At 34.7% G+C, this 24,128-nt stretch overlaps 1 protein-coding gene across 1 annotated transcript in view; it reads left to right on the top strand.

Moving 5' to 3' along the window:
• Positions 1-1,320: 1,320 nt before the first annotated feature.
• The window catches only part of LOC121415757 (dual specificity mitogen-activated protein kinase kinase 5-like), a 56,497-nt gene continuing 33,689 nt past the window's right edge, over positions 1,321-24,128 (top strand). The window contains exons 1-10 of the mRNA XM_041609086.1: positions 1,321-1,499; positions 3,484-3,532; positions 4,281-4,348; positions 14,487-14,556; positions 15,220-15,257; positions 16,146-16,210; positions 17,290-17,332; positions 18,222-18,286; positions 19,404-19,443; positions 22,056-22,124. Coding sequence (XP_041465020.1) covers positions 1,401-1,499; positions 3,484-3,532; positions 4,281-4,348; positions 14,487-14,556; positions 15,220-15,257; positions 16,146-16,210; positions 17,290-17,332; positions 18,222-18,286; positions 19,404-19,443; positions 22,056-22,124 — 606 coding nt within the window. The 5' untranslated portion in view covers positions 1,321-1,400. The remainder of the gene's footprint in view (positions 1,500-3,483; positions 3,533-4,280; positions 4,349-14,486; positions 14,557-15,219; positions 15,258-16,145; positions 16,211-17,289; positions 17,333-18,221; positions 18,287-19,403; positions 19,444-22,055; positions 22,125-24,128) is intronic.

Here is a 24,128-nt window from a genome sequence, read left to right as displayed (position 1 = left end):
GACCCATGAAGACCAGTATCTAAAAATTGGGGGCATGTTTATGGATTTTCCAACATAAAACCATACCCAATATATGTTTAGAGATTTCTTCCAAAATGCGACCATTTCCAGTCGCACATCCCCGTATGCCTTACTTTCGTGAGCCCCCCCCCCCCCGAGGGGGACTTGAGCCAGAAGATAATCACATCTATTATGCAGCGACCGATCTCGCTTTCCTCAATAAGGAAGTGGGGGTGGGGTAACCATAACTATTAAAGGGACCAAAGACTGATCGAAGTTTTAAGTACATCTAAATTACACCTAAATTAAAAAAAAAATGCAAGAGCAAAGAGCGAGCTCAAAATGTTGGATATTCCATGTATTCAGACCAGTCCTGAAAGCACTAGCGCCGTAGCTATGGGGGGGGCGAGTCACAACCCATGCAAGGGATGTATCCCTGCCCCTGACGAGTCACAAGTGATCCCTGACGAGCCAGAAACCCCTCCTTTGAAGTTGAAGACCATTTTTTTTTCTGGTGCGAAATGTCCTTTATGTCCTCTTGATGAGGATCTTTTTTTTTTGCTTGTTAAAGTTTTGGGCGGACGATTTTGCCCCCCCCCCTGTGGAAAGTCCTAGGTACGCTACTGCTATGGCTAAAATTTAAGTTTCTGATAATGATAGTGATGCGAGCGTGAAGCGCGAGCGTATTTTTTTTTTTTGGGGGGGGGATATACAGGCCTACTTGAAAATTTGGCGTTCTAATGATATTTTTTAGTGATGAACATCATCCGTGTCTCACTAAATAATTAACTGAATGCAATTAAAGGAGAAAAATAGTTAAAATACAAGGTCTGCTGACGGGAAAGGGTGACGATTCATATTGTTTCTGGGAATTGATAAACATTATAATTATGGCCAGTTAATCAAATAATAACAGTGCGAAGCAAGCGCGAACTAGAAATTTGTGATATCATTAATTCAGCACTCATTTATTTTCTTAACATGATACGTGTAGATCTCGCTGAAAAAATAATAATGGAAACTTGAAAAAAAAATCTTTTCAAGCCCCATGTTGTCGTCTTGAGCAGTGTATATTGACCTAAAACTTTATTTTACATTCCCTCTCCTCGTTTTATTCAACTAATCTCATCCTCATGATCTTTTTCATTAAAGGATGAAAAGAAAGAAAGGATAGAAAGCAGAGCCCAAGCAGAGTATTAAAATGGGAGATCTGAGTTAGATAATTCACCCCCCATCTGCCTTTACAAACTCTGCGCTGCAAAGATACCATAGTTGAAATAATAAGTAAAATAATTCGTCTCCTCCTTTCTTCAGGTTTTTTTTAATTCGCTTCCGGATTTCGAGGTTAGTTTACATTTTTGGACTTGCAGTGTTATTCACCGGATATAAGTGGAAAAAACATGGCAGCACAACCTCTCGTCATAAGAATAAAAACACAACATGGAGAGGACGTTGATTGGACAGTGCAGCTTGGTCAATTGTCATTTCATGAAGTCTTGGTAAGGCCTAGAAGTAATAGAACAATGGTGTTTTGATCGGAGAAACTCTTCACTCGCTCTCACTTAGTCCGACACATTCATTTTATTGTCTTGTTTTGTACCTTGCATTGGTTTTGATCATGTTGAGAAGTGAGCCAGTGGCGGTATTAAAATGTCACAAAATTTACAAAAGATAGGATAAAACAAGCAAAAGATAGGTACTTCCCCCAATTAGCAGTGAAAGTAGACAGTACCCAATCATGACAGTGAGTAGACGTAGACAGGAATAATCGTCGTTTCTGGGGATTTATTCAACAATTTCTGACATTTTGCTTTAATCCCCATTCACTGACGGTAGTGTGTTAGTGCAAGCCTGCATGTGTATTAAATCTGGTTGGCAATTCGGAGGATGGGTTTTGTCCAGATTATAATTTCTTTTATTTAGATTCTAAATGACATATATCTTGAAGTGAACGAAGTTCCCCTATTTTTGTTAGACTCTAATCTTTCTTTTGATACTATGAAAGTTCTAAGAAAATATCAAAAATATACGTTACCGATGAGTTATTATTTTTTTAATTTTCTGCCGGAGAGGGAAAAATGGCAGCCGTGTGTTGTTGTCCTTTATGTTCAACGAATTGTGCTTTCCGATTAAATTTTCGATATCCTGGCCAATCAATGCGAGCGACAAGTTCCGAACGCACGCACATCTACAAGCGCAAAGCAGCGGCACAAATCGCGATATATAGCGACTGGTAAATACGTCTGTAAGGACGATGATGTCATCCAAGGAAAGGATCGAAGATGACCATGTTTCGATCATCATTTGAAAGGAATTAGTGGTAGCTGCGGTCTAAGGTAGCCAGGAGGCTTCTAGAGAGTAAAAATCATTTACTAACGTAAGGTTACTCTCATACGAAGCCAGGTCTTCGTTTATATACATTTGTGTGTACCACTAAAAAACCTGAAACTTTCGCCCCCGAGATTTCTACTTTCTCTCTAAAAGATCTAGCCCTAAATCATGTACACACAACGAACAATTGTCCATAGACTGTGTACAACGGATAGATCGTCTCCGCACAGCGATTCGAAGACCGCTGATTGGTCAATCGCGCAGATCACGTCATGACCACGTGGTCCCAAAAATAATTCCTTCGGACTGCGTGCGGAAGTATCGATAGCGATAACGATATCCGGTCACGTTGTGTACGCCGTAAATAGTTTTGGTTCGTGATCGGATCGCTCCGGTATCGATTGAAAATTATCGAAACTCTGCAATTCATGCATATTCAGGCGACGCTCCGAAACCCGGAAGCCAATTGACTTTGTGCACGTTGCGATAGACTCTACAAATTCCAACGAACACGATGGCATATAGACGCTAATTCGTAAGATTTTGACGGAAAAGCAAGAAGTAATCGAAATTCGCTTACCTGTGCAGTATCGGTGAGAAAATAGATCCTCCGAGAATACCTTTCATAATTCATATAAAATACGGGAAAGTGAAATTCTAGGTCGATTTTGGTACGAGGTGATAGAGAATTGCACACTTGTTTTGGTGGAATTCTGTGTGGGGAAATAAAAGGCTTGCACTGCGCATGCTTACTATATTTTCATTCATAAATTGGTTCTCGGCAGGGGCTGGATGACGTCATGTAATAAGCAAAACTGTACACGACCGCTACGTTCACGCTCCGCTATCCGTTGTACACAATTGTTCGTTGTGGTACATGGATACAACTTCATTTCCGACATTTCTACGCCATGGATTTTATTTTTAGACAAGCATTCATAAAAAAATTTAGAAAAATATCATGAAAAGAAGGAAGAGACTTGCCCGATGTTTAGCCGCCATCTTGTTTTCTATTGTTCTTCACCCACGTTACTTGACGCAAGCGTCCATATCGTATCGTAGTAAAAATTGTTTTACAATTACAATACATTATGTAATCTATTGAATTCATGTTAAGACTTTAATAATGTTGAATCTTCCTTTAATTATCAGGAGGTTATAGCTCAAGTTCTACAAGACAACACCCCTGCAGCCTTTGAGTGTAAGTTATCATTGTGTACAATGTAAATGATGTTTTCTGTAATTTATCAGTCCAATGATTTCTATTGATTCCTCATACTAATGATTTCCCAATATCCACAAGCTGCCATTTCTTGCCTTTGGGGACCAAATACATTTGCTCATGACAGTAATAATAATCTGTAAAAAAAAAAAAAAAATGCTATAGTTGCTGAAGGAGAAACAAAATATATTCCTATTATTTCAGTATATAGCCAATGTATAGTGTTAATGGCTTCACTTTTCAGATACATACATAGCTGGGAATCCAGATTTGTCTTTAATATCTCACTATTAAAACAAAGAGTAATTTTCTTGAGTTATTTAGTTACATGTGGTCTTGTTTATACCCCCCACCTAAAATGGGAAAGTGGATTTTTTCCTTTTCAAAACTTTCTTTGGGGAAATAAGATTTTGATCTGGTGAGAACGATATTATCTTGTAAATGATGCTTCAATCATGACCTCTTTGGTATTAAATGTCCAGGGGCCACAGAAATGGGGGGGGGGGGGCTTTAGCTTTTTTCCAAAACTGTACAAAATAAAAATAACCATATGAGTGTGAATTTTTGCATGATCACCCCCCCCCCCCCCCCACTCTGAAAAACATCCTGCAGCCCCTGATGTCTGTTGCAAAGTCTCTTTAATTCATCTTTGTTTTCATATCTATGTGGATGTGTAAGATACATTTATAGGGCTTCTGTCATGAGTCTACTCTTTTTCCCTGTACAGATGAAGATGAGGATGGAGACCGTATCACTGTACGAAGTGATGATGAAATGGAAGCCATGATCAACTATGTGAGTATATGTTGACCTCATAATCGATACACCGCTAGGCCCAGTGGATTAGTCTCTGGGTTCGAATCACAGCCATGGCGCAATTTCCATTCACAAGAATTCGATCCACAATGTGATGCACCCGGTGAAATAAATGGATACTTGCGGGAATCAATTGCTCAAAAAGCTGTGAGCACCAGAATCGGTAAATTAGTTTAATAGCCATGGTAATATGCACCTTGAGAACCTACAAGGTTGATATTAGCACTATAATAATAATAATAGCTGGATATACATGTACAGTGCGTATAAAAAAAACGGGACAGATTTGAAAAATCCATGAAATTTTAGTTTCAAATCATTATGTATATATTTTGGTGTTAATAGGTACTCTAAGGTCTTGTCTTTCAAATGCTATCAAAAAAATTTAGTTTCGTTCATGCTTGAGCGAACACGGGACATTTTTGTTGGGGGTTCATAAAGAGGCTTGCGCCAGAATTGCAGAATATGAGTAATATGATGTTCGGACTTCTTGCTAATTAGCAGACTTCCTCTTAACCTTTTCATTATCTTTGCCATAATTTTCAAATCATGCGGTCAAAATTCATTTTCAGATCTATTTATTTGCTTGAATTATTCTGTTATTTCTTTTTAATATGCTCTTTGTTAGCTTTGGATATTCCTTCTTCAACCTAAAATTTTTTTTTTTCAACCGAATTATTGGAGAGCATGGATTTTTTTTCAAATCTTTTCATTATGTGCTACAAAGGTTTTGGTGCCTTTTGAACAAAGCCACACAGATGGGCGGGCGCTCGGGTTGCTCCCCCCCCCCCTCAATTAAAAAAAAAATCATGACCAAGAAAAAACGTGGACAGGGAATAAGGAAAGATAAAAAGTAAAATATATCATTTTCTGAATATTATGTCAAAATCTATCACAAAATTTGATATTATAATTTAAAAAAAGTGGGAATATTTGCGTGCTCACTTCGCTCGCTCACAACTTTTTAATACATTTTACCTGATCTGCCATATCTAGCTCCCTAAAAATTGACTCAATAAACCATTGTCATTGAAAACATGAATCCCTTCCTGTGTTTCCTGTCAAGCAATTAAACTTGGTCAAGGAATTAATGACCCCTTGAAAAATAGATTCATGTCTTTAAAAGGTACATAGCATTATTTGTTTCACATAATAAAACGATTTGAATAATCACAATTTTTCCAAATTAATAATTTAAATCTTCTTGCTTGGGTTGACAAAAAAATCTTCTTTTCTCAGTTACTTATGAAGGAAAATTAAAAGGTAAGAGAAGTTTAAATGAAAAAACAAAATAATTCAATTAAATAAATAACTTTGTGAATGAAATTTGACTGTATAATTCGAAAATTGTGGCACAGATAATGAAAAGGTCAAGAAGAAGTCTCCTGATTAGCAAGAAGTCTGATCATTGTATTACACATATTCTGCAATTCTGGCGCAAGCCTCTTTTTGAACCCCCAACAAAAACGTCCCGTGTTCGCCCAAGCATGAATAAAATTTATTTTTTTAAATTGCATTTCAAAGATAAGACCTTAGAGCATCTATTAACACCAAAATATAGACATCATTATTTGAAACAAAAATTTTATAGACTTTTCAAATCTGTCCCGTTTTTTGTCTCACCTGCGAAGCAAAGTGAGACTATAGGCGCCGCTTTTCCGACGGCGGCGGCGGCGGCGTCAACATCAAACCTTAACCTGAGGTTAAGTTTTTGAAATGATGTCATAACTTAGAAAGTATATGGACCTAGTTAATAAAACTTGGCCATAAGGTTAATCAAGTATTACTGAACATCCTGCATGAGTTTCACGTCACATGACCAAGGTCAAAGGTCATTTAGGGTCAATGAACTTAGACCATGTTGGAGGAATCAACATCGAAATCTTAACCTGAGGTTAAGTTTTTGAAATGTCATCATAACTTAGAAAATATATGGACCTAGTTCATGAAACTTGGACATAAGGTTAATCAAGTATCACTGAACATCCTGCATGAGTTTCACGTCACATGACCAAGGTCAAAGGTCATTTAGGGTCAATGAACTTTGGCCGAATTGGGGATATCTGTTGAATTCCCATCATAACTTTGAAAGTTTATGGATCTGATTCATGAAACTTGGACATAATAGTAATCAAGCATCACTGAAAATTTTGTGCAAGTTTCAGGTCTCATGATTAAGGTCAAAGGTCATTTTGGGTCAATGAACTTTGGCCGGATCGGGGTATCTGTTGAATTACCATCATAACTTTGAAAGTTTATTGGTCTAGTTCATTAAACTTGGACAATAGAGTAATCAAGTATCACTAAACATCCTGTGCGCGTTTCAGGTCACATGACCAAGGTCAAAGGTCAATGAACTTTGGCCGAATTGGGTGTATCTGTTGAATTACCATCATAACTTTGAAAGTTTATGGATCTGATTCATGAAACTTGTACATAAGAGTAATCAAGTATCACTGAACATCCTGTTCGAGTTTCAGGTCACATGATCAAGGTCAAAGGTCATGTAAGGTCAATGAACTTTGGCCATGTTGGGGTTTTTCGTTGAATAACCATCATATCTCTGTAAGTTTATTGGTCTAGTTCATAAAAAAGGGAAATAAGAGTAACCATGTATCACTGAACATCTTGTGCGAGTTAGAGTAGTATTCAAAGTGAGCACTGCTGCTATATTGAACCGCGTGATGCAGGTGAGACGGCCAGAGGCATTCCACTTGTTTTGATACGCACTGTATAAAGCGCTTTTTGCCTAAGGATACAAAGTGCTGCTGTTATTACCCCAGCTTTACCTCAAGCTACCATCACTGGTGCTCAGTGCATGCAAGGAATTAATCCTGCCGGGTTCCCATTCACCTCACCTGGGTCGAGTGCAGCACTGTGTGGATAAATTTCTTGCTGAAGGAAAACACACCATGGATAGGATTTAAATCCACAAATACCCTATAGTATCACTTATATTTTGTAAAAATTTGACAGAAATATTTAAATGGTCATGAAAACAAATATTTTATCCAAATTGGATGTACAGTATTATGTTATTATTATTTATATACTGCCCTTTTCCCAGAATGGCCCAAAGCACTTACGAGAAGAAAAACAAATTGTTACAACTATACAAATGAAACCTTACAATCCTAAAAATCTGGATTGGAAAAAAGAAAGGTTTTAAGTCCCTTTTTAAATGAAGCAACAGATGGTGACTACTATTACATGTATATACAATAAGGTCAAGATATTTTTACCTTAAAAAGACTGGAGGCTGATTCAGCTCTCTCTTTGTATAATTTGTATGATGAATATAATGTGAGAGGCTCTCCCCACAGCATTCTTGATTCGAGTCACATCGCTGAGACGAAAGTTATGATGCTCTGGTATAAAGCCACGCATGAATTTCTGGATGAAAGATGATATTACTTTGCTCATAATCATGATTTAATGTAAAAATCCAGTACAATTATAAATTGAATATGAAGCTAAAATTTCACAATTTATTCTTGGCTTTTCAAATTCCACCAAAATATTTTTATCACATAGTGCTACATGAAGATAGTCGCATATTCAATTTTTATCTTACCACAAATGGAAGGAAAAGACCCCAGAGCGATAATATGCATAAATGTGACCTGCTACCCCAAAACCACCATTAAGTTGTCAGCTCAATAGTGAATTTCAAGATTTATATTGAACATGAATTTTAAGCACAAGATAAGTTTTACAATTATAACTTGTCAAAATTGACCAACAAGTATATGAATAATCCACACAATTACTGATTGTGTGTGAAAGAAATTGATTAAGAGATTAAAAAAAATATGGAGAGAACATGATTTGAATTTTAGGGTTCACTATTAAAAGCATGTGCACACTGTACAATCTCAGCGATACCTCCAAGTAGTCTGGAAAAGTGGCGTCAGAGAAACATTTGTGTTTCCTTATTAATTTTTATCTCACTCAACTTGAAGGGCCAGATGAGCTTGATATGCCATCGCATGGCGTCTGTCGTCCGTCCAAAATTTCAAAATGCTTTGTCATTTCAAGTCCAATTTCAATTTTGTTTGCTTTATATGATCTAGGTGGGGGATTCAAAACTTTTACACATAATTTTGAAACTCATTAAATATGCTAATTTATGCACATTTTTCAAAATTCACAAATAAATGCTTCCCCTTCTTTATTTGTTGACTAATTTTGATTTTTTTTTTACTTGCATCTGGTACAACTTCATGAGGTTCACCAAACTTCTACACAGAGTTTTGACATTGTGACTAGAACATTTGTTGCTACTTTATACAAAATTAATTGCATACTGTATTTTTCAAAATTCACATAAAATGTTTTTCTTCTTTCGTTGTTGACTGATTTTGATTTTTTCAGTAGAGCTACATGAGGTTCACCAAACTTCTACACTGAATTTTGAAATTTTGAGAAGAAAATTATTTACACAAATCTATGCAAAATTTATTCAGTATTATCACAGAAAATGCCCCTTTATTTGTTGACAGATTTTGATTTTTTTTCTATCTGGTAGAGCTGCATGGGTTCCACCAAATTTGTACACAGAATGTTGATATTTTGAGTAGAAAAATACATGCTAAATTATGCAAAACTTATTCATTATCACAAAAAATGCTTCTTCTTAATTTGTTGACCAATTTTAATTTTTTTTTCATCCATCTGGTAGAGCTACATGTACAGCGTGTCCCAAAAAAATGTCCCTCTGATATGCGGCTTAATAACTTCCAAAAATAATAATTATTCTCAATGAAATATATGGATATAGGAAGCCCATCTCATGTTCTAACTTCCATAAAAATTTCATTGGTCTTGCTTCAGTGGTTTTGAATACACAGCCTATTATGTAACAGTGGTGCTTTTCAACCCATTCCAAGTTTATATGCATGCAACACTGCTTTGTGTTCTGCACTTTCTTGCATATCAACCACCTTTGACCATTCTGACCAGGGAGATTTCACCTCTATCTCCTTGTTCTGACCAAGGAATTCCCTGATCTGACCAGGGAAATCTCCATGATCTAACCAGGCTCATCAAATCACAACCTTGAGCATGTTCAGAAGGGCAAAAACAGTATTGACAGTTCATTTCATGTTTGATAAACGGGAGATGCACAATTATTGAGACAACGGGTCATGTCTGTTTCATGCATAATTCCAACAATACTGCATTTTTTGTTTTCATTACTTTTTTAGTTAATTAGCTACTGAGGTCAAGTTCAATAATGCAGTGTAACTTTTTAAAAGAAAAAAGTCAAAATTTTCTTTGATATAGTTCCTTTTTTGCAAAAGGTGATTAACTTGTTGATTCCCCCTTTTTCAGCTTGTTGTACTCATCATTCACATTTTCTTTCAAGTTGGTGCACTGATTCCCCTTATCAATCATCAAACAAACTTAATTTTTTGTTTCTTGTCCTTCTGAACATGCTCAAGTTTATGATTTGATGAGCCTTGATATGATTAGGGAATTATCCCTGCTCAGATCCTGGATGTAAGAATGGGTTAACATGCCATAGACAATGAAGAAATGCATCAATGCTGCAAACTTGGAATGAGCTAAAATACACCACTATTACGTAACAGAGTGTGTATTCAAAACCGCTGAAGCGCGACCAATTATATTTTCATAAAAGTTAGAACATGAAATGAGCTTTCTACTCATGAACATTTATTTGAGAATCCTACCACATTTTAGAATTAATTCAGTCCTATGTCAGAGGGACATTTTTTTTGGGACGCGCTGTACAGTGTACATGAGGGTCACCAAACTTCCACACAGAATTTTGACTAGAGAATTATTTATGCTGATTCATGCAAAATTCATTCACAAATCACACCCCCAAAAATGCTTTTTCTCCATTTGTAGATCAATTTCAATATTGCTTTATATGATATCTCTAGGTGGGGATATAGAGCTTCTACACAGAATTTTGAAACTACATGCTATTGCATATTTTTCAAAACTCACAACAAATGCTTCCTACATGTATGTACATGTATTTGTTGACCGATTTGATTTTAAATATTTTGTTCCATCTGAGAGCGTCATGAGGTTCACCAAGGTGCTACACAGAATTTACAAAAATTGACTAGAAAATTATTTATGCAAATTTATACAAAATTTATTCATAAGTTATTACAAAAATTGCTTCTTTGTCATTTCTTCATTAATTTTCATTATGTTTCCTCAATTCATGTCAGCAATATGATTCACTACATTGTCACGGTCTGAGCTGAAATTGAGAATTGTGTTAATTTTTTTGCAAGATGCCTGATTCATGAGCACCACATCAATGATATGCTAGTTTATTTTCATTTTTAACTTCTGGCAGAATGAAACTTTCAGATTAGCTCATTTTCAAGTTTTTACCTTTTAAGGACCACATTACTAATTTTGCAATTTACAGGGAACCTTCTCTTGTGAATTATTTTGGGGTTTGGTGTGGCGGCTCACAAACGAATAATTTGTCAAATTATACTGGTAGAAAATGTGCAGTTGCTGAGAAATTGATGATACAAACATGGCATTCTAGCCAGAGGATTGGTCTTTTTCAAAGCAATAATAATAATACACTCTCCCATATGTGCTTGTCTATATTGGTGATAATTAATGTGTTCACTTTAATATCAGCTTCGATTTCACAATTTCAACAAACCAGATCTAGATCTAACATGATATGGTGACATTTCACTTTGATTTTAAAGGGCAAGTTTACCCCCAACAAAAAGAGGATTTCAATAAAAAGGGAGAAAAAATAGCAAGCATAATGCTGAAAATTTCATAGAATTAGAAACCAAAGCTTAATTACATTATAAAGTTTCTTGTATTTTTCACATCCGTTAGTAGCACAACACAGTGATTAGTAAATGAGAGAGTGGTTGATGGCATTCACTCTTTTTTTTTTCATTTATACAAAATATAGAATATTTAAATTTTAAGAATGCATCTTCATGAATCACAATAGGTTGCAATAACGACAACCACACATTTTCATGGAAAATCATATCATTATTATGAGATAGAACTTATGAAAGATATTTCAAATTTCTAAAGTATTTAAAAGAAAAAGTTCCCTCATTTTTTAATATATAGTGACCAGGACATGCATATAAACCATTGTGTGAATTATTAAAGTAAACGTTACAATTTCTTTAGATCCAATTTCAATGAAATTTTCAGCATTATGTACAGTACTTGGATTTTTTTTCTATTCATTCAAATCATCTCTATGCTGGGCTGGACTTGCTCTTTAAAGACTTTTCTAAGAAATGATTGTTACATGTAGCTGTAACTTCTTTCCTTTGGCTCTAATGTTGTTACTTGTACATGTAGTACTTCTTTCCTTTGGCTCAAAGTATGGCCCTGTTAAAGCAAATTATTTTTTTTTTCGGTATTGTTATGCAGCATTTTGTGACGGTGCTTTTATTGAAAAAGTTTTTTTTTCTGGGAGCATTGTAGTTCAATTTCAATTGTCCTTTTGCCCATTATTCCCCTTTAACTTCCTATTTTGACAGAATGCATATCATGTGTTGAGATTTATTTGACAAATGGGTGTGGCTCGTACATGCATACATAAGGCCATCATAAATTAGTTTTAAAATAGCAGATTCACAATTTAATTCAAGAAACTACTGTAGGAAGTCTGCAGATTATCTGAATTGGGATAATGGGATGGAAGGAAATACAAAAAGGAAATGAAAAATGCAGAAAGGTCAACAAAGCCTGATTTCCCACTATTTGATACCAAAAGTAAAACAGATTCTGACTGCTCAACTCTAATGAATATCCTTTAAAAAGGAAAGCTCTTTTTTTGAGATTCCAATTATTGAATTATACAATTAGTGTAATGAGCCAAAATATTGTAGGGAGTCAGAAATTGGTATGGGGCAAAATGACTGCAAGCGAGCGAAGCAAGGAAGCGAAAATTTTGCCATTTGTAATGCAGTCCTCTAATTCTGAACAATAGATTTTGACATGATATTGGAATAGTATGATAAATAGATGTAGTATGATATTTCCCCTTTCTTTTTTTTCTCTTTTTTCTTCTTGGGACTTTAAGTCTTGAAAAAATATTTTGGGTCCATATCATATCCCCCAGGTATGCAGTGATAAACTACATGTATGATTTTAATTGACACTTAGTGAGAGTAAAATGTCTCTATATCACACCAAATGGGTTTTTAATTGTTCAAGCATGGCAGATAACAAAGTAAAGAGAAATGTCAGAAACAAACATGTGAATCTGATACTGAGATTTGATAGTAAAAGGAAATAAGGAAGTTAAAGAATGAAACCTGCACTACCTCCTGTAGTACTTAGCAATCTCTGTCTATCAGAAAAAAAGAAGTGAATGCAAATCTACTCTGGTTTGATGAATTCATATAAGAAACTTTACTTGTAAATAATGCCATCCCTTTCTCTCCGAGACAATCATGATAATCTGAAGGCGAATCCACTCTCATTTGAGGACAAATAAAATATACTTATCAAAGAATTCTTGTAATAAGCGATCAATTTCTTATGCTAGGTTGTCACCAAAGTGAGACCCATTTTTCTGTGCAATTCGGTTTTGACATCGAAATTGCAAACCTACAGTATTTCTGTTGGATGCACTGTAAGGGTTCGGTTTTAATGTATTAGATGGAGATACCTAACAAAGACATTTGCATCAATGATTGCTTCCTCTTTAAATGCTATATTTTTTGTGTGTACATGTATGTAACTCGATGGCTTCTTCTTTTTTGTAAGAAAAAAAATGGATGATGTACATTTTAAAATATATTTTTCTCTTCAAAACAGTACTTGGTTATTGAAGCATGCACATGTCATATACTGATTTGTTTCATGTTTGTGAATTATAATACACACACTAAGAAGACTTATTTTTTTAATTTCTATTTTCTATATAACTTTAAGTCAATTTTCCTGTAGATTTTGACACTTTGTTGTTATTAGTGGTGAATTTTAGTTCCCGTGGTCCCTGTCACGTCCCTCCATGTTGAAATTTATGAACAAGCTTTTAGTGTCTACCTACTTCTTAACCTTTGACTTTGTAACCGTCACGGCATGGGGTGCTCACTGCTGAGAGTTGGCCCAGTACAGGTACTTTTACAGTACCTTTTGAAGGAGAGTTCGCAGCCGATGCATCAAAAAAAATTCTAAGAAAAATTTGCACATGTCCTTTGTATGCAAAGAGAAGCGCAATGAATTTTCAAGAAAACAATGAATGCATGAATATGTATACATCATAGTAGCTAAAAAAAGATAAACAAACATGCATAATAGATGTTGATGTTGCTGGCCATCCATAGATGCAATTGATCCGATCAATTGTAACTCTTTGTAAGACAGGGCCCAGGGGTCGTGTTTCATGAGATAAATGTGATTTCACTGACATACGCTTTGAGCCAGTCAGATGCACGGATTTGCATACATGCAGCTCATGTATAATTAGTTAAAATCACTGACGATTTGTTTGATGAACAGTACACTACTTTATAGTCCTCAGTAGGAGTTCAGCAGTCTGAAGAGCTTTGACTAAGTTTATTAGGATATTACTTTTACTATGATTTTTATGTAGATCTCTAAATGTAATTTATGATAACAATATCATTTACGTGTACTGTACATGTATGTGGAGATTTTAACAATGTCTATGATTGTAGTGAACACCTTAATCTTATTATCAGTTCAAAGGTAGCTGAATTAAAACAAAGCCCAGGCCCCATTTGGGTACTTTTGATTTTATTGGAATATTTACTTAAAAGTTGGAACATCCATTGTTTTTTGTTTTGTTTAAACACTGATTAGGCCTACATTCATGAATAAGATTGTAGAGTACATGTATTAAAAAAATGCTCTTCTGAAAATATTGTTGAGTATTAAAATATAAGATCACATTATTTTTACTTCCATAGGTGATGTAAGAGAGAAAGAGTTGGAGCACGTCAATTTTGCCATGCTTTTGAATGAAAAGCAAGTCCACAAATTCTGAGCCTTTCTCTTCTGACTCCGCTGCAGTGTCATTTTGAATTGGTGTATGTCGAATATGAAAGGATATAAAAATCCATGAATCTTGATTTTAATGTTCCTGTTTTTATTTCAGTACCTATCACTCCTAGCTGAATGTGAAGCAAGAAGGGTAATGGCGCCCCCTCTCAACATATACCCACAAGGTCAGTCAATGCTTTTCTCAATAATATTTTTATATTTACTTTTCTATGAATCTTTCCCCATTTTGAAATAATATCAACCATTTGAATTTACCCATTAATCAGATTTATGGCTATGTCGAATATTTTTTTCTTAATAAAGGCCTCTTACAAATATTTAAACCTTACAGAAATCTTGAATTTTAGTCCTGTTCTGTGTTAATTTCTGTTTTAAATGTATTTCGCTGGTCTGTCAAAGCAGATGATAGCTCTTTCAACTTTTTGATTTATATTATATGAAGAGGTATGGAGTTTAATTAATAGACAGGTGTAATAAATAATTTTAATTACTTTTTAATCACCTTTGTATCTCAAATTCTTTAACTAAAGGGCAATCCCACCTGGGTGAAAAGCTGATTTTATGAGTCAGAAGTATATTCTTTTTGTTGTCATAGATTTCACTCAAACTATATGTATGAAAAATAGATAATCAAGATTCATGAAGAATATCTTTAGAAGTTTAATAGATAATTTCCAGTTTATGTGTGAAATAACAACTACATTTATTTTGATGGTTTCATTGTTGCCTATTTTTGTAAAGAATTTTATAAAGTATTAATTTTCATGCGAGCATTTGTTAAGCATTGACTAAATCAGTTGACATTTTTTTCTTCTTTTGATCAACAGTTAAAGCTGGCACAAGGAAAAATATACACAATCTCACAGTAAGTATCAGAAAATCAAACGATATCACATTATTTTGAATCCCCCCCCCCCTCAGGAAAAAGAGAGTTTGGGTTGAAGTAAAACTGAATTTAAATTGAAAATAAACTTTAAATCCATAATCAAACAAATAGAATTTGATCTCTTTTTGCGGCTTAACATTAAAACAATAGTTCTCCAAATACTAAGACTTTTGGTGAAACATTGAAATTTGTATTACAGATCATGAAATAGTTGATTCCTTTATAACATTATCTTTTGAAAGTTTTTTTTTAATTGAGAAAAACTTGAATACCTTATTTGTCATTCCAATCAGGCTCAGTGATGATGGTGCCCACACAAATTCTGTGTCTCCTTTGAAAATCCTATTTATTTGCTCCTTTCCTCACTCTATGAATGGGAAGGTAGTGGTGTGGATATTTTCATGTACATTGTTTGAAGGAAAATGGCTATGTAGATTGTAAATAACAAATACAGATAACATCTGTTTCTACAAAATTGGTTCAGAAATGGCTAAAATGTGTACATGTATGTGGGTCTTTTACTTATCCACCCATGGAGAACCAATAAGATCTCCTTTCTGCAAATGTGAGTTTGATCTGTGTACACATTCGAATGATTGGAGCTTTGTATAGATTGTGACAATGAGAATGAAATCATTTTACTAAAAATTCACCAGATTGCTTTAGTTGAATATGAAATGATGTTTTGCATGGATACATTTATGGTACCACTTTTAATCAGTTTCATACCCCCACTCATAAAAATATCTTTATTTTAAATCCTCTCTCCCTCCTTGCCTCTCTTTCCATATCTTTTGTTTTCCATGCTCTTTTCTCCTTCTTCCTTCCATATGATATTTTTCTGTCATTTATTCATCCATCAACCAGGTCAACACAAGGCCAGCTGGAGCGGTGCCAAAAGGAGCAGATAGTGGAATAAGTTTAGGATATGGGTAAATCTTCTACTGTTTTAATATTTTAATACAATTAACCTAAAAACAACACTGGTACATTTGAGTTCCCTGCTGTTTTCATCAACACCTCCATCACCATCATCGCCCTTTATCATCATTATCTTTTAATAATTATCATCACTATCATCATCTTCATAATCATCACCATCATAATGAACATCATCATCATTATCATCATCATAATCATCACCATCATCATTATCATCACCATCATCACTATCATCACCATCATCATCAACATCATCATCATAATCTCCATCATCATAATCTCCATCATAATCTCCATCATCATCACCACCACTATCACCATCATATCACCACAATTATCACCGTCATCACTATCATCACCATTATCGCCACCACCATCCTCATCAGAAGTAGCAGCTAGGCCATCGTCATTGTTATTGCCATCATCATCACCACCACCACCATCATCATCACCACCACCATCATCATCACCACCACCATCATCACAACCACCATCATCATCATCATCACCACCACCATCATCACCACCACCACCATCATCACCATCACCACCACCACCATCATCACCACCACCATCATCATCATCATCACCACCACCATCATCATCACCACCACCATCATCACCACCACCATCATCATCATCACCACCACCATCATCACCACCACCACCATCATCACCACCACCGTCATCATCATCATCACCACCACCACCATCATCAGCAGCATGATCTTTGCCATGATGATGATTGTTCTATTGATTTTTTAGCATGCTGAGCAGTTAAAATATTAATGTATATAATATATTAACCAAATTTGGCTCTTCCTCTCAATTAAAAAAAAAGATGATATTGGATAAAATTTCGATAAACTGCTGCTGTATTTTGTGTGTGTGTCATTTTGCAGCTCATATACCTTTTAATCTTGCATGACCAGTATACAAGTGCATCACTTATTTCACTCATTACAGTGAGTCACTGATTTGTCTCCTCAATGTATTGTGTGAATGATGTGATGTTCCAATTGCAATATTCTCTTTATTTCCTTCTTATGATAATTTTTTGTTTCCATAGGAGGCATGATGCTGAATTAAGAGAAATTCTTGCCAGTGGCAGGGTGAGTATTAAGAAAATTCCTTTTTAATTGATTCCTGTCGAGTTTTGTATTATTGTTCCTGAATTAACCTGTTGACTACTGAATTCTTTGATTCCCATCGGCTTTTTTACAGGGATTGATTCCGATAGGCAATTGGTTAACTTGTAAAAACAGGATTAGCTTTATACAAGACTGCTTTATTGAAAAACAGGCATATAATTTGGAAAATGTGTCAAACATTCGTACAAATAAAATAAATTTGAGAAAGAAAAGTTGTGTAGTTTATGTAGCGAGAATATCTAATATAAAAGGTATACTGTTTTTGGTGCGTATTCTTGGGCTCTGTCTTACAAAGAGTTTCAATTGATCCAATCAATCGTAACTGGAAATCCAACAGTGTCGTAATGTTTTCTCTAGGATATTTGCATAATGTCCTTTGTAAACAAAGAGAAGCACAATGACATTTCAAGAAAACAATGAATGCATGAATATCAATCAAAGCTGGAAAATATTTTGAACAAACATGCGTAATAGATGTTGACGTTGCTGGCCATCCATAGTTGCAATTGATTGGATCAATCGCAACTCTTTGCAAGACGGCCCTGTTCTTCCCTTACCATATTTTGCCCATCTGTCGTGTAGTATTATTGATTAACACTTTCAAGTATGTGTATCTTATGTCTCTTACATCTTTCTCCTTCTCTCTCCCAATCGGAATGTAGATATCCCCCTTCTCTCTGGCTCCTCCGGTATTTCTCCCTTTCTCTGTTATTTCTCCCATTTTTTTTCTTCTCTTGTATGTCATCTTTCTTGTACCTACATTTCTATCCATCTGTACATCTCAATATTGCCAATTTAAAGAGTTTCTCTTTTTCTTCCTCTTTATATCACATTCTATATTGACATACAGATAGTAGAAACAGATATATTACACCTTGAAGTCTTGGGAAGGGGTCACAGTGGGCAGGTTTACAAGTAAGTCATAAAAAATCTGCATATAGTTTTCCAAACAGAATGTAACTGTTGGTGTTATTCAAATTGGAAAACTAGGTCATTAATTAGCAATTGAATTTTAACAATTAATGTCTTGTATGTTCTTGTCGAATTTTATTTACTTCAGGGCAAGTTCACCACCCGATATGGATGAAAAGGCTTAATTAAAAAAAATAATGAACAAGCAAACTTTGAAAATCATGATAACTCAAGTTCAAGTTTACTTGAAAATTTAGATTACAGGGATAACACTTGTCAGGCAAAAGCCTGAATTCAGGCTCTGGCCATTTATTTCCAGGCCATAGTTTTAGCACTTTTGTGTACAAAATATGGTATTCTAGGTGATTTTCAGGCCCTCTGATCAATTCCAACTGGCATCCTTAAGATTAAATTAATGGATATTACAAATCTCTTTATTTGAAGATGAAATCAATTCAGAATTGTAGATAACCTGTAGCAGTTTTACAATCAGTTATGATTTGAAGTCAATTTGGCTTTATCTCAAGCCAATTTATTATGTGTATATAAACTTGGGCATTGGGAGAGTCAACACTAAATTAGATTATGAAAATGGCATAATATTAGGACTTTGGGGATTAGATTTGATTAAAAGTTAATTTAAACTGACATTTTACTGGTTCTTGTTAAACTACTGTGTTGGGATGTAAATTTACAGCATAGTATTCCATGCCTTGATTATGTAACTGTGTAGAATCGGCCACAGTATGTTATATCCAACAACCCATATTCTCATAAAAAGTGTGGTTCAAGTGAAGGCCATGATCTAAGTCTATACTAATATTATGGGAAGCTAAAGTCTGTTAAAATTGTACTTTTGTACAATTGTGTCCTTTTTTGTGTTGCTTCTTCCCTCTTGCTTTCATGGTCAGTGAAACTGTTTTACTTTATTCACAGCAGTCATAAATGATTTAGTGTCAAATTTCCTATAAACTGATCTTCTTCTACTGTTTTTGACACATTATAGTCAAAGCAAAATTTATTACTTAAACCTGAGTTCAGGATATAGGCCTACATTTGATGGAATTTTTCAATAGTTTTTGCATTTTTGAAAATATTTTCATTCAATCTTCTATTGCAGAGCTAAACATGTACCAACAAATAATGTGATGGCAGTGAAGGTAAGATTTCTATATCCAATTCAGATCCTTTTCACCTTTTTTTTTCTTTTTCTTTTTTGATAAACTCTTTACAAGCAATTTTATGTGTTTGTGTATATTCTGTACCATTTCACTGAGACATTTAGCTTTGTCTCGATCTATCTGTAATATCCACAGATGTAAAGATATGGAGAAGTTGTTAAGTGAATTTAGAGCAGTCACTCACAATGTAACAGGAGAGCGTTTCATCAACATGTGTTTTCCTACAAGTTGTCAGACCAGGGCCCTGTTGTACAAAGAGTTATGATTGATCCGATCGATCGTAACTGTGGAAATCCATCAGTGTCATAATTTTTCTACGAAAAATTTGCACGATGTCCTTTTTATGCAAAGAGAAGCGCAGTGATTTTTTAGAAAACAATGAATGCATGAATATACATCACAGCTAGAAAACATTTTGAACAAACATGCATAATAGATGTTGACGTTGCTGGCTGTCCATAGTTGTGATTGATCGGATCAATCGTAACTCTTTGCACAACAGGGCCCTGACAACATTCCTTTTTAGAAGCAACGTTGATATGGTTAATGTTGGATAAAACATGACTTGTCAGATACATGAAAAATGTCTGAAAACACTTTGCATGAAATGTAATAGATGTCTTGTAAGAATAGCTTTCAGATACCTCTTGAAATATGAATACATCTATCTGGATAATAAGTGATCGATTGAAAGCGTCAGTCTCCATTCCGTCAGTTCTGCCGGAGAACGTTTTGCTCCACTACACCTCCATAGGCTGAAGTCATTCTTCCACTCTGTATAATGGGAAACCATTCCCCCAAATGAATTCTTGATTCTATCAAAGATACAAGGGGAAAATCAGCGATTTTTTTGAAATACTCCCAAACGCTCGATAAATGCTCATGGGGAAGGACGCCTACTAGCGTTGAGTAACCATCGGCACGCAGCTGCGTATAAAACATATGGGGGGAAACGAGAGAGGGGACTTTGGAGAGGGCTCAATGGAGGTGCATGGGAATAATTCCACCTTTTATTACCCAGAAACCTCTGAAATATATTTATCTTTAATTTAAGAAAAAAATAGAATGATAACAATTTAAAGTGTAAAAATTATTTATTCCTTCAACCTTTCGCACTTTCTCTCATATGTTTTGTACATATAAACCATCTCGCAATACGCAAAGGTAAAAAAAGGTTGTTACTGCCTCAAAGCTGTGGGCGCTTTTATTATGCGGTCTATTTACTGTCTGATCTTCCCCTTGTAGTACATTATCTTTGATTCTATTCATTAATACAGCATTTTTCATCAAAATAAATGACTATGAATGATTGAAGTTTTGAAAATGATCACAACCTAGTAACCATACTTGGTGTAACTTTTTGAAAAGTTAAAATTGAATATCCTTGGGGTACCCATCTCAAAGTCCACATGTAATTTTTTGGTCATGAAATGAATAATTCATAATTTAATTTTCTCAGTAATCAAATGCTCCAGTCTTCATGGTCAAAGTATGTATGATGCATAATTTACCTGTTCTATTATTTTGAAAAGATGTATTTCCCAATTCATCACAATATTTACAATTTTGTCGTAATTTTTCTTTTTGAAAATTATGCTATTATTTTACTAAAGCTACATCTCGTCTGCTCTTTTTACCGATAGTATCGATATCAAGGTATTCTAGTTAGGAAGCCTTTCATGAAACAGGTTTAGTAAGATTAAAACTAACTCCATGGTTGGTGGATATATGACTTGTCCAGGTGTTGAGAAACGGGCCCCACAGTCAAGATGTTAGTCCACTCTTGAATTGTCCAATTAAAATGTGGCAAAAGTGACAAACTTTCAATCATTTTCAACACTCGTTTATTGATCACACGTATGCCAGAAGCTGATGTGAAAGTACAAAATGTATCAAAGTTTGTCAGACATTCATACAATATACAAATGAAATTTCTACACAATTGCAGAACAAGACTATATATGACATGAAAAATTTAACGATGTAACATAATCAAGCTATATACATAGCATGTGATAGTGTACATTCGTCTACAGTGTTGAACATGTGGTCACCACATCTAACCTTAACACATGTAATACATATCACCCTATTGTCCACTAGTACATGTAGTATATGAAAGAAGAAATTGTGATAGTTACATGTATGTACATGTTGGAGAATTCAAGTAGACCTGTAGAGTTTTGAAAATGGTACAATGTATGTGCATGTACAAGACATCGCACATGTACATGTCAAACAATGGGCATGTGAATTCAGCATAATGGTATGAACAAAGCTTTGAAAAGTGATCTCACCAGATAACAAATCATGTCTTGAATTCAATCACATAATTTATTATGATAACATTATTCAATAAATCCTAAATTTTCTGATGATTACTACACCAGAAAAGTGAGACACACTCCTTTTTTAAAGGTATCTCTACAAAGTGTATAGAAATTATATGAATGATATGCACTATACAAGTATAAACAGTCATTATTCCTGACATTTATATTTTGCCCATATTTAGTGTCCTTCTGACACTGCATATATCTGTACAATAAGTAAATTAATCCTTTTGCCTTTACGCTTTATCTTTTCACCAGGTTATACCACTGGATATCACTCCTGAAGCTCAGAAGGAAATCTTATCAGAGTTACAAATCCTATACAAGGTAAGTAAACTTTTGCAACAGTGTTTTTTTTTACGCTGTACATGTAGATGCCCTCAGATTAATGTCTGTAAGCAAGTTGTATAGTAACCAAAATATTTCCTGGTCATATTTTCAATTGTTGGGGGTTTCATATCTTTATTACCAATCTAAACAAAGTCACAGTATCATATTATTTAAACATTAAAAACATTATGTAGAAGTAGCATAATAGCATAATGAATAATAAATAAGGTGTGGGAGATTGTTTTATATAATCAGTATATACATGTATGCTTGGGTACATGAAAATTTAGAAAATATGGTATGACATGCCATTACAACCTTCATCCAAATTTCTGTCATAGTTCTACAACCTACATGTACATTTACAGTATAAACATGTTACAATGTTTGAATGCATTTTGGCCCAAACCAAACAAAATTTGATCACACAACATTATCGGATTTGTACGTACATGATGTAGTTTCTATAGTAAGAGGCTAAATCTGTGAAGGTTGTGTCCTATTATCAGAATGTAACAGAAACTTATAACATAAAAAAAATAATGCAGTCCACGATCAGCATTGTCATCATTATGCATCTTTTTGAGTTATCATCCTGAATACTTGTATACCATGAATTGGGCAACGGCATCACTTGCCCTGATTTCAATCTATTTTACAATTGTACTTGGGAATTTAAATACCTTTAGAGAAATTAGGGCATTGTCATTACAAATTGTTTTCTGAAACCCTCTAAAAGTATCTAGAAAGTTAAAGAGAAATGCCAGTAGTTGCAGTAAACACTGATTTCATAAGAAAGTCTGTAAAACCAGGCTTAATTGTCAGTATATCATCGAGGATCTAGATCTGGTACAGTTACATAAACTGAACTTTGTGAAATCGTGAAATCTACGCTGAAAAACGTTCATGCTGAAGATCGCCAACACAGATAGGCACACGTGGGACAGTGTACTATTATTACTGGAATAAAGACCCGACGGAAGTGACCGAATCCTCTCTTATTTTGCTTATTCCTCAGCAATTACACAATTTCTTCCAGAATCCTTTGGCACATATTTTTTAGTCATACAAACAGACACTTGGGTGGTCATTATATTAGATTCTGTAAAAAGTCATTTTGAAATCGTTACCAAAACTGGAATTTATCTTTAAAGGGAACACAAACAGTAATTTGTCATGTTAAGGTGACCGCACACCTTACGATTGGTGTGCGACCCGATCTCAGAATAAAATGTTGTAGAATTTGATGCTAATATTGAGACCTGGAATATCTTACTGTGTAATGTTCGAAATCATCGTAGGAATACCTTTGTTCAAATATGTGACTATGCTATCATCCTTCTTAGAATAAAAGGGAATTTAATATCTAGTTGTAATGACGTCATAGCAGTCGTACAATTGGGTACGATTTGTAACTAATTTGGCCTTTACTCCAAAATAAAGGTTTGCAATCTTTCAAAATGGTTATACATGTATTAGTATTCTTTCATTTAATTTTAACTTCAAATAAAATGATATGTTCCATTTACATTTTCAGAATGTTCCAAATGCAAAGTGCGATTTGTTCCAAAATCGGATCGCGAACAGTCGTAAGGTGGGCGGTGGCCTTTAAGACCCCTCATTTTCCATTAAAACCTTAAATAGCAACAACCTACTTTGGGGAAGTTCATTTTAAGTGCCAATTTAAGTGCAAATTACTCTGTGTAATCTTTCATAAGCTGCTTGGTGAGGGTAATGGACTCGTGTCGTTGAGCAAAGAATATTTGTGTTAGAGTACGTCTTTAGGTATCAATCGCTTTTAAACCAAAAGTAGCATTTGGGTTTTCTCTCAGAGAGAGTACACCATACAGGATAGTAATAACATGTCAATTATCCACTCAGATTCAGATGTTGTTAAAGTAATAGATTAGCCAGTGGGCTTCTAAGTTGCAGATTTTTACGGTTCTCAAATTATCATTAAAAGAGAAGATTATATATGTCATCTGAAAGCAAAATATATTC

Source organism: Lytechinus variegatus, chromosome 5 (assembly GCF_018143015.1).
Source record: "Lytechinus variegatus isolate NC3 chromosome 5, Lvar_3.0, whole genome shotgun sequence".
NCBI classification, from domain to species: Eukaryota; Metazoa; Echinodermata; class Echinoidea; order Temnopleuroida; family Toxopneustidae; genus Lytechinus; species Lytechinus variegatus.
The sequence above is the reverse complement of the archived record's forward strand: the minus strand, read 5'-3'. Positions and strand labels throughout refer to the sequence as shown.